At 43.5% G+C, this 17,015-nt stretch overlaps 2 protein-coding genes and 1 long non-coding RNA gene across 4 annotated transcripts; all 3 read right to left on the bottom strand.

Annotated features, from left to right (window-relative positions):
• Positions 1 to 5,003: 5,003 nt before the first annotated feature.
• Positions 5,004 to 5,711, bottom strand: LOC147504172 (uncharacterized). The gene has a single exon (XM_086605081.1). It carries the CDS (start codon positions 5,709 to 5,711, stop codon positions 5,004 to 5,006), a length of 708 nt encoding a protein of 235 aa, XP_086461207.1.
• Positions 5,712 to 10,435: 4,724 nt separating this feature from the next.
• On the bottom strand, positions 10,436 to 14,784 carry LOC147504171 (uncharacterized). Of its 2 annotated transcripts, none has more exons than XM_086557231.1 (6): positions 14,442 to 14,784; positions 14,218 to 14,358; positions 13,790 to 14,009; positions 13,258 to 13,645; positions 13,101 to 13,181; positions 10,436 to 10,984 (listed from the first exon to the last, which is right to left on the bottom strand). In XM_086557231.1, exons 1-4 carry the CDS (start codon positions 14,638 to 14,640, stop codon positions 13,573 to 13,575), a joined length of 633 nt encoding a protein of 210 aa, XP_086413357.1. In that variant the 5' UTR covers positions 14,641 to 14,784; the 3' UTR covers positions 10,436 to 10,984; positions 13,101 to 13,181; positions 13,258 to 13,572. The 2 variants fall into 2 exon arrangements, with proteins under 2 accessions (XP_086413357.1, XP_086413356.1); XM_086557230.1 differs by having other exon boundaries at positions 13,905 to 14,009; positions 14,442 to 14,778.
• A 704-nt stretch (positions 14,785 to 15,488) lies between these two features.
• On the bottom strand, positions 15,489 to 16,685 carry LOC147504170 (uncharacterized). Its single transcript, XR_015192997.1, has 5 exons — positions 16,544 to 16,685; positions 16,384 to 16,438; positions 15,943 to 16,031; positions 15,635 to 15,659; positions 15,489 to 15,526 (listed from the first exon to the last, which is right to left on the bottom strand). It is a non-coding gene; the product is annotated as an uncharacterized LOC147504170 (long non-coding RNA).
• Positions 16,686 to 17,015: the final 330 nt, after the last annotated feature.

Genomic DNA, 17,015 nt, shown 5'->3' with positions numbered 1-17,015 from the left:
AGCCATCCATCTATCCCTTGATCTTGCGGCATGCCTTCCTCCACGTGTAGGGTTGCCGTACAGTAACTTCGAGTCCACGGACCGATCATATGCACCACCCATCCGCAGTCTATATTACTTCGGGTTCATCTCACCATGGATCTACCATATCCTAGATCATACCACTACAGATGCCCCCTCTCGAGGCCGCGATACTTAGGCGATCGGGGGGTCGAGAGTCCCCTCCCTCCCACTCTCCAATGGTCGCGGTCCACGTCACCCCCTCTATACCACTTGGCCACGCGTGTTCAACATGCGCAAGGGGTCAGTGCCCCTTCGATTTCTGTGCATCCACATGTCGCTTTTTGGCTGGTCCTTTTTGGTGTCTTCTCGATTTCAACACCTCCGGATTATGGTTTCACCCCTCCCCTTATAAAAGCCCACTCAAACTTCTTTCTCTCATTCAGACTTTTCCCCTCGCGTTCTACTTTTTCTCTACTCCTCCCCTTACCTTCGTTTCTCCGATTGGTGGTTGTTGCTCTTTGTGCATTTTCACTTCTTGCGCTCCAACACTGGACTGATCTTTTAACATTTACAGGTTGGTCTTCTTCTCAAGCTTTCTCTTTCTTACGCTGTTTTCTTTTGTTAAACTGTTTCTATTTCTCTTCCCCTTTTTAAAACTGTCCATCTTCTTTTTCGGCCACCCTCTCTGATGTTGGACTTCGATTCTGGCCACTCTTCCTCCTCTCCTTCTAACATGGTGGCCTCACCCCCTCCCCTTGATCCATCCGAGGCCCCTTCCACCTCAGGGCAGCAATTTGCTCTTCCTCCACCACCGCCTCATAGTCATGACCTAATTTATAGGCGGTCAAGGCCGCTTATGGCATTCCCACTGAGGTCATTCTGGAACACGTGCCTGACCTCACATACTTTCCACACTTAGTCCCTTACAAACCGGGGTTGTCTGGTAGCCACGGTCAGGCAGATCGTCGCTGGACTTCGTTTCCCCTTAACTCTTCTAGATGTCGAGGTATGTAACCACTTCAATATCCCTCCTTGTCAAGGTATCGGTAATTTTTGGCGAGTCATGTACGCCGTGAACCACTATAATAGATCCGGTGTGCCCAAAATAACATGCCGCGATATGGTCGCTCATTACTATATAAAAGGAAGCACCAAAGATGTCAGTGTATGTTATCATTCTTTTTGTGTCCATCCTAAGAAACTGTCGTTTGTCCTTCGCGTCACCACTTTGGACAAGACGTGGCACCACTATCCGCTGTACGTATCTGGAAACTTTCTGTTTGCGGATCTCCCCCCTGACTTGACTCTTAATCATCTCGCCTTTCTGCCTAGTGGTGAGTCCCCCTTGCATCTTTCCCCTTGTATGTGCAGTTCATTGTATGAACCCTAATGTTATGATTTCATTTCTCTGTTAAGGTTGGAGACCGGATTCGAAATCGCCCATCTATGCCGACGTGAACTCTACCATCTTCCAGAAGCTTCGCAACTTAGGACCTTCTCAAGCCGCGGTCCTTTGAGTTGACCCCCACACTTGCACTCCGCTGCTATCAAACCCTCAATTGCAAACCATCGGTGCCTATAACACCCCCTTTTACCGTCCACCTCTCCCCAAAGAACGCAAACCTTGGGCTTCTCCTACAGCAAAAAGGCCCCACACCAGAAAACACCACCCACTCCCCGCTCATACTCGCAGACTTGCACATCCCACTCCTCATTCCCCATCTGCCCGCATTGCCTCTCGATCCTATCAGTCTCTGGTTACTTGGGAGGACCAATACCTCTCCTCTCACTCCCCTACCGCGAACTCTCCCTGCTCAGATATGAACGTCTCTAAGAGGAAGTTGTTTGACAGTGACTCAGACGATGATGCGGTGACTGAAGTCATTCCTATCGCCCCCACAACTTCTCCATCTGGACTGCTTCTTAAGCGTCCATGGACCTCTCATCCGATGCACCAGTCTCAACTGTCAATGCTCCCCTTCCCCACGCTCCTGTTCCTCCTGCTCGCCCCACACAGCGACCTGGAAAAGAGACCGCGGATTCCCCAACTGCCTTCTGCCCCACATTCAAGGTCTGCAGCCACACTGTCAATGTTAATGACTAGGCCTTGGAGAATCCGACGGTGGCCTCCGCTCTATTCTATGGATCCCACCTTCCCAAAGACATGGCATATGCAGAAGAGGCCTCATTTGATCAACACCGGACCTCCTTCTACACTGGCTGGGAGAATGTGCTCTTCACTCTTATCTTTCTCTTTGTTTTTATTTTCCCCCTAGGTTGTGTTAACCCCTCTCTTCCTTTTAGGTGAGCCTAGATATCTCTTACATGATCCGCGGACTGTTTGGCGCCAGATCCAAGGTGGAATCACTAGAGATGGAAGTCGCTCGCCTGGAGACACTGAAGGAGACCTGCACTCAACTCAAACAAGAACTAGATGTCGCGGCCCTGGATAAGGTCAAGGCTCAGGATGAGCTCAAGTGTGCTGAGGCTTCCCACCAGGCATACATGGACAAGGCCAATGATCATCTAAGCCATCAGCAAGAGACCCTCCTTCAGCAGCATACCGAAGCCATGGCCACCCTCTCTCAGCAGCATAAGGACGCTACCACGGCTCTTCTCCAGCAACACGAAGTCAAACATGGATAAACTTCAAGAGCGCTTTAAATCCCTGGCAGACAAATGGGTGGCCAAAAAGATCAAGGAAGAACATGACCACCTTATCAAAGAGGGCCATCTACTCCCTGAACAGCCTGCCCCCGTTGATGGATCCACGGTTACACTGGTCCCCGAGGATCCCGTCCACTTTGCTAAAGCCTCAGAATCCGGAACTCTTACTGACATTGTGGCTGAGGCTATTGAAATAGCTGCGGATGCGGCTATCGAGGAAGCCGCAGATGCAATGATTTCTGAAAGTGTTTAATTGTTGCATCTCTTATATTTTTGATTCACATTGCTACTATGTATTCTCTGGTAACCTTGTCGTATTTTGCTACTATGTGTTTAAGAAGTGTCAAGTTTTTTACCTTTAATTATCTATTTGTCTTTCCTCCCTAATTAACTCTTTTGATCAAATTCACTCGAATCGCTTTTGGTATGTTTTATTGACTCCAAGGCTCTTTTTAGCTAAGGTCATTGTGTTGTCCTCTTTTTGCTTTGGGGGGCGGGGGCAACTCGTCTTGCCCCCTGCCCTCTTTGCTCGACTCGGACCTCATGTCCGCGAAAGGGGCAACCCACCTTGCCCCTAGTTTGCTTCAGACCTCATGTCCGAGGAGGGACAACTCGTCTTGCCCCCTTTGGTGATTTGGACCTCTTGTCCACGAATGAGGCAACTCATCTTGCCCCGATTCGATCTGGACCTCACATCCACGAAAGGCTCATCCCCCTCGCTGTCTCCGTTCTGATGTAAAGTCGAAACTCAGAGCAACATTGCCCTCTCAAAAGTGTCATTGCATTATATATTTACAAAGAGCTCAAGTCTCTGGTGACAGACTCACATTACATTCAAGTGTGAAACTTTTTCAACAGTCTCACATTCCAAGGCTTCTTTATCAACTTTCCTTCCATGGTTTGCAATTTGTAGGTTGTAGTGGTATGATCTGGGATATGGTATATCCACGGTGAGATGAACCCGAAGTAATATAGACTACGGAGGGGTGGTGCATAGGATTGGTCCGTGGACTCGAAGTTACTGTACGGCAATCGTACACATGGAGGAAAGAGTGTCGCGAGATCAAGGGACAAATGGATGGCTAGGGGGAAAGAAGAGAGGATCGGAGTATAAAGAGAAAGAAAAAGAGAGAGAGAAGAGGAGGATTCATTGTAAAAGAGAGGCTAGACCTAGAGAGAAAGAAAAAGAGAAAAGATAGGGCTCTTAGGGAGTTAGGTATAACATAGGTGCCTACCCCTCCAGCGTCCACCACAACATAGGGTCCCTCCCAATTCCGACCCAATTTCCCCTTATTCACTCTCTTGGTACTGGACTCTGCGAAGCACTAAATCTCCTACTTGAAAGTGTCGCAGCTTCACCCTCTTGTTATGTTGCCTTTGGAGGCGTCGGTGATACTCTTCCAGCCTGATGTGTGCGGAATCCCTTCTTTCTTCGGCCAAATTCAAGTCCCTGGACAATATGCCCCAGTTTAACCCTTCTTCCACAGCCCTTGTCCGGGTCGTAGCCGCCACCATCTCTGACGGTATCACTGCCTCTATGCCATACACTAATGAGAAGGAAGTCTCCCTGGTGGTGGTTCGCGGTGTAGTTCGGTAAGCCCACAGTACATGATTTAACTCATCGGCCCATGCCCCCTTCTTATCTTCTAGCTTCCTCTTAAGATTGTTTAGTATGGTTTTGTTGGAAGATTCAGCCTGTCCATTACCCTCGGGGTTGTAAGGGGCAGAGAACCCATGTTTCACATGATATGTCTGTAAAAAAATCCTTCACCTTAGACCCTATGAACTGGGTTCCATTGTCCACGATGATGGCATACAACAACCCAAACCTGCATATGATATTTTCCCACAGGAACTTGACCACTTGCTCCTCCTTTACCTGCTGCAATGGCATAACCTCTATCCACTTCGTGAAGTAGTTGGTGGTCGCCAATATGAATCTCCTCTTGCACTAGCCATGGGTAGCAGACCTACTATATCCATGGCCCACAAGGCGAACGGCCACGAGCTAAACATGTTATGCAACGGTTCAGCCGGAGCGAATATCAACTGGGAGAACCTCTGACATTTCTCACATTTCTTAGCAAACTCCACATCATCTCTCTTCATATGAGGCCAAAAGTAGCTCTGTGTTAACAGCCGATGTGCAGTGGTCCTTCCCGCGAAATGACTCCCATAATCTCCCCCATGCAACTCCGCTAGCACCTCTTGTGCTAACCTCGGCTCTAGACATTTCAGTAAAGGCCCATTGAAATTCTTCCTATACAACTCTCCTCCCAATAACGTATACCTTTGTGAAGTCTGTTCGAACCTTCTCCTTTCTTTCTTCTCACTCACCTCTCGTCTTGACAAAAAGTGCTTGATAGGCTCCATCCTTCCCCCATCCTCTTCCGCGGTATATGCAATACCTCCGACGGTCCCTCCGTACTTGGTCTTACAAACTTTCCTACTTTGATGGTTCTCTCCTCTGATCCCAGTATGGCCGCGGCTACATAAGCTAAAGCATTCGCATGCCGATTCTCATCGCGATTCAGATGTACAAATCTGACCCTTGTGAATTTTGCAGCCCACCTATGCAGGACTTCCAAATACTTAGCCATTCGCAAACATCTTGCTATAAATCCGCCATTTGCTTGGCACACCACCAGATTCGAGTCTGAATATACCGTAAGTTCCTTCACACCCAAACCCTCAGCCATCCTCAAGCCTACTATTACAGCCTCATACTCCGACTCATTATTCGATGTCGCAAATCCCAGCTTCATGGTTTGTTCTATTATGTTGTTTTCTGGCGTGACTAGCACAACCCCTATTCCGCTCCATGCATCTGTCGCTGATCCATCCGCGAACACTCTCCATCCGTTCCTCTCATCCCATGGATTTAAGAGGTCCCACTCCACATCTCGTTCGGGTTCCAGGACCATATCTTCCCCCCAAGTGGGATCCTCTGCCGGGAACTCTGCTACTATCTGAGCCTTCTCTGTTGTCTTGATCTGATATTGGATTTCATATGAACTGAGCATCACAACCCATTTTAGCATTCTCCCGGACTTTTCAGCCTTCAAGGCTTGTTTGAGGTGCAAATTTGTCACCACCACCACCGCATGTGCTTCGAAATATGGTTTCAACTTCAAGGCTGAGAATATTAGCACCAAAGCATACTTCTCCACTCGGCTGTACTAGGTCTCAACATCTAACAAAGTTTTGCTCTAGAAATACACCGGTTTTTTTCGTTTTATCCACAACACGGATGAGGACTGAGTTGATCGCGTACTCCGTAACCCCCAAATATAAATACAATTTCTCCCCCTGTTTGGTCCGCGACAACAAGGGAGCCTTTCTAAGATACCTCTTTAATTCCTGAAATGCCTCCTCACATTCCGTGGTCCATGCAAAATCTGGGGTGTTCCTTAACAACCGATAGAATGGCCTACACTTATCGGACGACTTTGAAATGAATTTGTTTAGAACCGCGACCCTTCCCGCCAATCACTATACTTCCTTAATAGTCTGAGGTTAGGCCATTTCCACCAAGGACCTTATCTGTTCGGGATTAGCCTCTATTCTCCGCTGAGTAACAATTAATATAACCTAGAAATTTTCCTGTGGTCACCCCAAACGTGCACTTCTCTGGATTGAGTTTCAAATTGTGTGTTCGCAATATACAGAAAGTCTCCCTCAGACCCTTCAAGTGCTCTTCTTCTGTCATACTCTTTTCCACCATGTCATCTATGTATATCTCGATTCCCTTTCGAATTTTGTTCTCGAACTTTTCTCACCCAACCGCTGGAAGGTAGCCCGACGTTCTTCAACCCAAATGGCATCCTTGTATAACAGTAGGTACCCCCCTCCACCACAAAGGATGTCTTTTCCTGGTCCGGCCCATACATCGCGACCTAATTGTATCCCATAGATGCATCCATAAATGAAAATATTTTGAATCCCGCGGTCCTATCCACTAACTCATCTACTCACGGCATAGGATAACTGTCTTTAAGGCACACCAAGTTGACATCTGTAAAATCAACAAACATTCGAACCTTGCCATTCTTCTTTGGCACTGCATTGACATTAGATAACCAGTCTATGAACTCCACCTCTCTGTTGATTCCTGCTCCCTTCAGCCTGGCAACCTCCTCACGAATCCCCTCCGCGTACTTCAGCTTCACACTCCTCATCTTCTGTCTCACTGGTTTTGCATCCTCCCTCATATGCAGACGGTGGCACGCAAAACCTGGGTCCAACCCCGTGATATCCTCTATTCCCCATGCAAAAACATCACTATTCTCTGAAACACATTGCACAAACTTACTCCTCCACTCCTTCGACAAATTGGACCCTACTGATGTAAATTTCTCTTCTTCTCCCACCCCCAGATTCACTAACTCGATCTCATCTAGAGTCTTCGGTCCCATTCCTACCTCCGCCTCCCCTTCTACAGCGGCGCACTATAATTGTTATGCTTGCCTCTTCCTGGGGGGATGATTCTCCTCCCGAGCCGCGAACCATCCTTTTAACTGTATCCTGATGAATGTTCTTAGATGCCACCTGATCACCGCGGACTTCATACATTCCCGTTGAAGTGGGTAATCGAATTACTTGATAATAAGTTGAAGGCACCGCTTTCATTTCGTGGATCCACCTCCTTCCCAGAATAGCATTGTATTGGGAGTTGGAGTCTACCACCATGAATCGAGTGAAAACCGTCACAGGCCCTGTCGTCACGAGTAACAAAAGCTCTCCCATAGGCTCCGTGACACTCCCATTAAACCCATACAAGTTGGACAGCGGTGGCCTAAGCTGCCTCGGGTCAATCCTCATTTCATCCAAAGCTCCCCTGAACAGCAAGTCTACCGCACTGCCGCAATCAATCATCACTCTTTTGACCATGTAATTGTCCATCGCCATAGTAATGACCAAAGCATCCTCATGGGGAGTATCGACAGCTCGAAGGTCCGCGCTGGAGAATACAATCCTATCACCTCCATCCGTCGGCCGTGCATTGGATCGCGGCCCTCTGGTTGCCTCATTGATCTGCTGTATACTTGCGGTTATTCTTACCTTATCTCTATGAGCGTTATAACTCAGAGCTTCTCCACTGAAAATAACATTAATGGTTCCCAATATTCTCCCTAGAGCTGGCACCTACTCCTCATTCGGGGATCCCGCTATAAATTCTCTCATCATTCCCTTCTCTACCAACCTCTGAACTAACCATTTCAACGCATAACAATCATTAGTTTCATGATTGCGTACCTGGTGGTACGCACAGTATGGCTTGTTCGGCATCTCGACCGGTGTGTTTCGTAGTCCCTCGTATCCCTGAACGTTCTTGATCAATGGCAATATCTCACTCAACGGCCTATTCAAAGGCGTATGTTCAAGCTCGCGATATGGCTTTCTTTCCCTTTGTTCCCTTCGCACTACCTTTCTACTCCTTTCAGGACGCGACGAATGTCCACGATACCCTCCATTGCCTCTATCTAACGACTCCATCTTTCTGCGATCCCCTTCCTTTTCCACAGATGACACGACCTTCGCTGACCTTTTAGAATCCATTTGCATTGTGTCCTCGTATCTTATGTATTTTTCTACTCGCGGATACAACTCGTGCAAGGTCGCAATCTCATTCTTTGCCACAGACTGATAGACCCCGTTCTTGGCCGCATACCTCTTTCGAACGTTATCACTGCCGTCCTTTCATCCAAGTTCTCCACCTTCAATGTCTCAGCCTTGAATCGACAAAGATAATCCCTTACCGATTCCGCGGACCTCTGCCTAACATTGAACAAGGCCGCGATGTCCACAACCCGCCTCTTTTGATGTATAAAGTGATCTATAAACGCCTGCTCTAACTCTTGGAAATTAGTTATACTCCTCAAAAGCAACCGATAATACCAGTCCGATGCTCCCCCTTTAAGGCTAGCTGGGAACATCATGCATCGCAACCTATCATACCACGCCTCTTGCCAGAGAGGCATTTGTTGTCTAAAATGATGAATGTGATCTATTGGGTCTCCCTTACCGTCGTACCTTTCAAACCTTGGCTGATTGAATCGTTTCGACACCTCCAAAGCCCATATCGCATCCGCCAGTGGATTGCGGTTCAGCCCAGCCACCACCTTACTAGCCGTGCCCATTTGGGTCTTTTCCTGTTGAAGGTTCGCCTCCCGGTCATTGTTTATCATTTCCTGGACTTGCTCCATTGTAAGACCTGCTACTGGGTTCTCGACGAGATCCGAATCCTCTTCTTCATTGTCGGACTCCTTATTCACTTCCTCTCTCCCTTCCTCCTCTGCCATTTCTTTTTCTTTTCTTAGTGCATCATTCTCCTCTCTCAATCTCGTGATCTCTTCCTGCATTAGCCGTGTCTTCTCTGAAGCCGACCCCTCGACTGTCTCCTCTCGTTGATCTCCCCCTTCATTGCTTACAACTTCCGCCTCCAGCTCCTGCGCCACCACCTTTCGCGGTCGGCCTACTCCTCTCTTTCCTACTGTAGCCATTTTCACGTTGCTTTGTTCTCGATCCCCACAGACGGCGCCAAATGTTATACCTAACTCCCTAAGAGCCCTCTCTTTTCTCTTTTTCTTTCGCTCTAGGTGTAGCCTCTCTTTTACAATGAATCCTCCTCTTCTCTCTCTCTTTTTCTTTCTCTTTATACTCCTCTCTTCTTTGTCCCTAGCCATCCATCTGTCCCTTGATCTCGCGGCACGCCTTCCTCCACGTGTAGGGTTGCCGTACAGTAACTTCAAGTCCACGGACCGATCCTGTACATCACCCTTCCACAGTCTATATTACTTCGGGTTCATCTCACCGTGGATCTACCATATCCCAGATCATACCGAAAGCATGGAAGTTGTCACATAGAACTTTCTTCGTTGCTCATATTAGCCTTAGATAAGCACAAACATCTCTGATTGAATAAACGGGGTAATTTAGTCTAGAAGGCCAACAAATTGAGAGCCACATATTCAAAGATATTAATATCTGGACCTAATGATATACTACATAATAACTATTGTTTCTTCATATATTGGATCATTTGGTTAGCCCTAGTTGGATCGGGGTACTGTGTCGCCAGTGGCCTTGAGGGGAATCAAACTAGTGACCATTGGGGAACAAACCCAAGACCGGACCAGTTGTGCTACCCCTTCCAAGGACACTCTGGCCATTGGAAATCAATTAGTGACCATTGGAAATCAAGTTAACACTTTGAAATAGAAGCAAAGTGCAGATTGGATGCCACCAAAAATAAATAGCATGAAGTTAAACATTTATGCCAGCTTTAAAGAACAAGATAAATTCAGTAAATTAGGATATGTATTACAATACTCAAAAGGATTCTTTATGGCTGCAGGAACAGATCGAGGAAATGTGAATACAGCAGAAAAGGCAGAAAGCCAAGGATTGCTTAGGGCCATTGAATGGAGTAGAAAATTCACGACTGCCAATCTTGAAGTGGAAGTGGATACAAGAAACACATGCAACTTTTTAAACAAAAGGAGAGCAAACATTTCCTGGAAGTCAAAAATTATGCTCTTTGATGTTGATGCAATGGAACTATTTTTCTATTTTGTATAAATTGGGTACCAAGAACAGCAAATAGAGTAGCCCATATGTTAGCCATACATGGGCAAACTCTCCCTCCACGTTCCGAGTGGATTACATTGCCACCGTTTTGGTTGATGGGACGCTTTGGAGGAGGATCGATCAGTTGTAACTCCTAAACCAGTTTAATATATATATATATATATATGAATGTTGATTACCAAAAAAAAAATGATATACTATATTAGCAAGCTCAGCTTAGTCACAAGTCACAACAAGAGAAAACTCAATCACAAAAAGAGGACGCAGCAGAACATCTGTCCAGTCATCAAAGTACAACCTCGAGATATACTCATCAGTTCACACTGGAAGTCACGTAGCTTCAAAACTAACCCTCCCCAATGTCAGGACTCAAATCTCCATAAGAAACCAGGCCCCTGTTCCCAACTGGAGAGCTGGATCTACATCTGCTAGGAGACTGTAGCTTTTCCTTTTCAACAGGCTTGCGCTGCGGGGACTTCCATCAGCAGAGGAAGCAGACCTGGATAAGCTTCTGCTCCTTGATCTCGACCTTGAACATTTCTTATCTGAAGGGTGGCTTGCACCTCCACGGGGGCCAAGTCGTGATTGGACCTCACTCACTGAAGACCGTCCATCAACTGGACTTCGACCATGTCTTGGGCTCCGGTTTTGATCCCTGTCACGGCTGTTAGAATGATGTGGGCTGCGGGAGATGCTTCTACTTCGACTTCTCCTGCTTTGGTATCTACAAGGAAAGGGCAAAAGAACATTATGAGAGGAATTGTAGGAACTAGGAGGGCAAAACCAGTAAGCATATTAATCATATGATGAACATAAAAATTGGAATCACTGAAAGCAGACTCACTGTCACAAAAGCAGTGCTAATAAGGAGATTCTTGCGAAAAACGGAGAATATTAGAGTAGAATATTAGATAGCTCCATCATCTCAGGTGCTATGATCGTTTAATTGGGGATTGACACAAAATTTATTCCTCACCTACCAACAGAAAAGCAGCCTACTTGCCGACACAATAAATTATTTGTGTGCTGATTTTTTCATCTGCATCCAAGGCTTAAAATATCAGAGTAACTGAATGGATCTAGGGTAAAGTTCATCATCCTAGTCAACAAGAGTGCTATAAAGGTCTTAAGCGTGGAGCAGACAGTCATCTCGACTAATGGATTGATGACCCACTGGGCATTGACTCGGGAAGAGAAGATACCCTTTTTAGTAATTTTGTATTTATATGGGACTCACTTTTGGGCTCTGTTGCATGGGTATGCCCTAATTTCCTCTGTATCGCGTACCCGTGTCCTGCTACCCGTGTCCGCAGGACACGGGTACGGACACGGACACGGGTACGGACACAAGCAAAACAGACCCTAATTCTCAGATCTCACCGTGTCCAAATCGTCGTACCCGTGTCCAAACCAGACACTCCATCCCGTACCCATGCAACACAGCTTTTGGGCCATTTTCATGTGCACGATTGATGTGCCTTTTGTCTTACGTTGTTTGTTTTTCAATTCCTCTGTTCTCTTATAGGATACCTCATCCTTCAGATTTTTAGACGAGGCTCAAAAATACAGTAGCACAACAATTGATACACTAAAACAAAGGGGAAATGGATATCTTCTTATACAGCACAAATATTGTTCTCTGTTTTTATTTATCTTCTTATGCTTCTGTATTGTAGGATATCTCATCCTATTGTATTATTGTTTAGATATATATTAATAATCCATACTTTCCCAATAAAAAACCAAATAGATACAGCACTCATCAGATGTCACTGCATATTTTAAAAAATAATTATATCTTACGTGTTCTACACAATTTTGGTTATTATTTTATCAAGCATGAACAAAAACAAAAAGAAGAAGCAAGGAGACACATTCCAATTCACTATGTGGTGACAATGTGACATGACTAGAGATACGTTAAGAAGAAGCAGAGACTCGATCTCTACATTATAGGTCGCAGGCACAATCAGTGAGGCAGGTATCATCTAATCATTGAGGAGGCATCACCTTGGAGATGACGATTCCAAATCTAACCATGACAACTAAACTGCAGCTTGGATTTCCGTATATACTAATGTTATTTTATCCGACAGAATTAAAAGAAAAGTAATTATTCAACTGCTTTCAAAGATAAGCTAATAAGGGTATCACTTTCACATAACAGTTCTTTCTCTCAGTTCAAAAGCCACGCCATTGTTATTTGCTAAGATTATGTCTACAATTCCAAAAATGTTAGTTCCCAATTCCTTTCATTGTCAACATTTAATACTTCAATCAGCACATGATATGCTTTCGACTTAAAATATCTGTAGAAGTATGACATCTACTATATCAACTTATGCGTCAGAAGAAGACTAGAATCGGGCATTAAGTTGTATAGACTGTAGTGTTTCCATTCAATATAAATCTTCCAATCATCTATGCTTTCAGGCTTATCTGGAGGATAGCTACAAAGTACACATACAGAGTCAACATATTGTGAACACACAACAATGACAAACCAAACGTCTTCTCACCATCTAAATCAATCCACACAAAAATCAGCAAGCATCGTTCTTAACTGCACCGAATTATATTTTTTTGGACAAGTGGCATTGCATATGTTTCCAGGTAATCAGACTTACTACTCCAAAGATCTTTTCAATCAGAGACTACTTTTTACCGTGTTACATAATTTAACAGGAGGCTAGTACCATGACAAGCGAAAAAAAGACGTTTCTGATTGTTTCTTTTAGAAATAAAAAATGTTAACATTAAAATAAAAGTATTAAATTATTAATTGTTCACATGTTTAGCTGTTTTTTTTTCTTGTTTGGGGTACGAGAGAGAGAGAGAACCTGGCGGTACTCCTGCATCTAGGTGGACTCCGCTACCGTCTTAGTGGCAAGCATTCACGATAACCTCTATAGCCAGAATACCTAGCATTCCATGACAATTTCAATGTCAGCAATACAGAACTCATTTCATCTGGGTTGTATAAATTGTTGAACTTACCTAACCCGGTTTCGTTCTTGAATATTTCTTCCTCCATTAGCGGTAGGGCCTAGGAGGTGAACGCTCAGGAGATGGAGTCCGATATTTACGTGCAGAAGCGTAACGCTCAGTGAAGCCACACCCTCTTCTTATACATTTCGGATTGCCATCAGGAGAACGACTTCTAGACAAACTCCGGCGACTACTAGCAACAGGAGGCTCAGGGGCTTTACGGGGAGGGCTCCTTCTCGGACTCCCTGAATAACTTCTATTGGTTTGCCTGCTGTATCATCCAGCAGGACTGATACTTCGCAACCTCGAACTTTTCCTCGGACTTCATCTGGGACTAGTACCTGAACTTCTCCATGGGCTAGTACTTTGGTACCTTTTAGGAGTTGGACTCGAACTCCTGGTAACAAAATACAAAAGTTACTCCAGCGCATTACGAGCAAAGAGATAGGTTGCTATGCTCATTTGAGCACTGCCCTCCTTCAGTGGTGCCTCGGTGCATACAAGGTGTACAGATGACAATTACGTGAAACTAAACAATTACCTGGATTTGCTAGACTCATTGTCTGAATCAGGGTATTTATTTGCAATTTTATCCAATTTCATTTCTGTGTCGTGCCCATTGTTCAGATGATCTCCTTTTTCTTGGGCAAACTCACCTTCTTCATGTGATGAATCGTCTTTAGCAAGCTTCAGTCCATCTTTCTTTTGCTGATCAATATCTGCTTCTTTTCTAGAGATTGGCTGAGGATGCTTGTCTACGGCTATACAAATTAAAGACAATAAAACCAAGTGAAAATTCTTCATTATCATGTTTTTTCAAAAAAAAAAAAGAAAAGAAAAGAAAAAAAAAATACACAATTTTGAGGCCTTGGATCCCCGCATACACATTGACACACGTGGGAGGCATAAAGAAATGAAATTATCTGAGCAACAAAAACACTGGCTATGACAACGTCAAATATGGCATACCGGGATCTTCAGAAGATTTTATCTCATCATGCAAAGAGTTTATGAAGGCTGCAGGAGCAGATTCTTGAGGATGAGCTACGTCATCATCAGACTCGCTGATGCCGCTATCAGTCTCCAAATCACTTAAAGCTATGAGAACCCCTAAATAAAAATTCAAAGACAAGGTAAAGTAAAGTAACTTCAGGTGGTGAAATTTAAAACAACACAACAGATGAAAACCAGACCTTTTAGACTTGCGTTTTGATCTCTTATTGTGGCGTCTTCTCCTCCTCTCCCTTTGCACATCCCTCTTTTTCCTACCACGTCTATGGCTATTTGTTTTTGATGTTTTCTTCCTTCTACACCTTCCATCACTAGAGCTTGAATCTGATGGCGAAGAATCAGAATCACTAGAAGAAGAATAGGAATCTGAACTCGACTCATCTGAGCTTTCGGAAACAGATAAAGAGTATCTCCTTTCGCGCTTCTTCTTTCGGTCCTTCAGAGATTTTTTGTGTCTAGTTCATTTTTCATCAGAACTATCATCAGAAATGGAAGCTTTCCCGGTATTTTTAGCCTTCCTTTTTTCTGCAAATTATTGCTGACATGTTGTTACATAGAGAGCTAACCAGAAAGGGAACCAGTAATAAATCTAGAAGAAATATATTATACTGACTTACCTTTTTCTGCTATGACTGCTTCATTAATTTTTTTTTCAGAACCTTCACCACAATCTACAATTTCACAAGACAACAAGGTTTCCCGTCCTCTGAACCTGCCTGCTTCTCAATACGAAAAACAGTGTCCATTCCTTTTACAACTTTTCCAAAAATGACATGCTTCCTGTCAACATAAAAATTGTTGGTCATGCAAAATTTCATTTTAAACAGCATAAAACCATTACAAGCATTAATTAAATGATTAGTAGAGAGGGAAAGGCGGGTAAAGGAGAAACAAAAAGGCACTATATCATAATCCATCACAAATCCACAAATGCAAATGTGCAATTGATCTTTACAATTACAAAATTAAGAGTAGGCATATAGATGCTTTTTATTGGTAAGAGAAAGTACACACACAAACACGCTTAAACACATGGATATATAAATAGAAAATTACCCATCCAAGTGAGGTGTAGCTTTTGTGTGCTTTCCAGCATTAGCCATTGATAGAAGACCAGCCTAGTTATGCGATAGCTTAAAGTTTTCATCTGCAAAAAATAGGGCAAACCGTTAATTTGACAAACACCAAAAATTAAGAATAGTAAAATAACTTCACTAACAATCATATACCTGCAAACCCCTCCCCCATATACTTTCTCCACCAGTGCCTGCAAAGTAGGGAATATTGTTACTTGTTTATCTTCTCATGGAAAAAGGAAGAATAAAGACAGCCAAACCAAATACTACAAAGATATATGGTAGGGAAAAAATTATACCATCACGCTTTGAGAAATCACAACCCTGCCATAAATTTAGTACCTCATTAGTGACTCATAAACAACAACAGAAACATTTAAAATATATTCATCAAGTTGAATACAACATAATACCTAATTAGTGACTTAAGCACATGGGAGGCATTAGGTTGAATTTAACAAGATAACCCTTATTCTACTTTGTGTACAGCTAATGCTTTTGGTGCTAGAAGCAAGCAGCCTCAAAGCTTAAGCGTCAGACACCTCACTCTTCTCAAAACTATGTTTGAAAGTAATAAAACTTAATCTTACATATATATATCAAGTACCTGAACTATAAATCCCTTAATTATGCGATGAAAAAGTGATCCCTTGAAGTGTAATTGCTTTTTAGTACATGGTCCAGTGCCTTTCTCACCTACAAAAAAACAGAAGCTTAATTATTATTGGAGAACTTAATACTTACATAGTTACATGTAAAGATGAACTATATGAACTTTTACATTCAAAACATCATTAATTATACACAGACCTACTTAACCAGCCTACTAACGAATAATCAAAGCATCATTGATTAACATCGAGACACGCACCCACATGTATGTCAATGCAAACCAACGCTATCCAAGTAATGAGTCGCAAAACTAGGTTATATAAGTAGGTTCGAGTAGCACTGCTGATAGAGCAAAAGCAAAGCGGTAATCGATCCATTGAGAATATTTAGTTGTATATATGAACTAATAAAAGGAAGTGAATAAAAAAATACACACCTGTGCCGAGTGCACGGAAATTCTCAGCTGTCTTGGGGACGACATCTGAACATAGCTGAAAATTTTCATGAGAAATAAGTCAACATATGCCACAAGAAAAATGCTGGAATCATTTGAAAAATTACTAAATTGCTCATAATAAGTTCATGACTTTATTTACCTCAATAACAATCTTTTCCAGACGAGAGGGTTCTTGCTCTTTGCCATTTTTCCTCACTTCACAACTGTAGAACTAAACCAACTTTAGATAAACACATATATTGAAAATTGAAACAATTCCTTATAAAACGACACATAATCCCCGAGCAAGACACATTGGCAGATACTACAAAAAATTTACACCCGAGCATTAAATTCACGTGTTTACTAAATCTATTGGTGTAAATTAGATCCAAGGAAAAAAATAATTCCCAAAAACCCTAAACCCTAACCTATATATCTATATCTCTATATCTTAATATTAAAGCTTCCACAAAAAGTATTTTTCGAGCTCTATTAAAATTCCATCAGAATTCCTCCCCTATTGAAAAAGGGAAAATCTAGCATATCTAATTAAAACGGAAATTATTCTCCTATTAAAACATGAACGGGTTTTTAAAACTTACTTTAAAACAGTTTGTTAGAAAATTAAA

This window comes from Coptis chinensis, chromosome 4 (assembly GCF_015680905.1).
Source record: "Coptis chinensis isolate HL-2020 chromosome 4, ASM1568090v1, whole genome shotgun sequence".
NCBI lineage: Eukaryota > Viridiplantae > Streptophyta > Magnoliopsida > Ranunculales > Ranunculaceae > Coptis > Coptis chinensis.
This window is presented reverse-complemented; position numbering and strand designations above follow the sequence as displayed.

Coding starts and splice junctions, on each gene's coding strand:
- LOC147504171 (XM_086557230.1), bottom strand. CDS start 14,640: ATGAGTCGAGTTCAGATTCCTATTCTTCTTCTAGTGATTCTGATTCTT. Junction 14,359..14,441: donor TCAAAACGCAAGTCTAAAAG/GTCTGGTTTTCA, acceptor ATTTTTATTTAG/GGGTTCTCATAGCTTTAAGT. Junction 14,010..14,217: donor AAAATCTTCTGAAGATCCCG/GTATGCCATATT, acceptor TAATTTGTATAG/CCGTAGACAAGCATCCTCAG.
- LOC147504172 (XM_086605081.1), bottom strand. CDS start 5,711: ATGCTAAAATGGGTTGTGATGCTCAGTTCATATGAAATCCAATATCAG.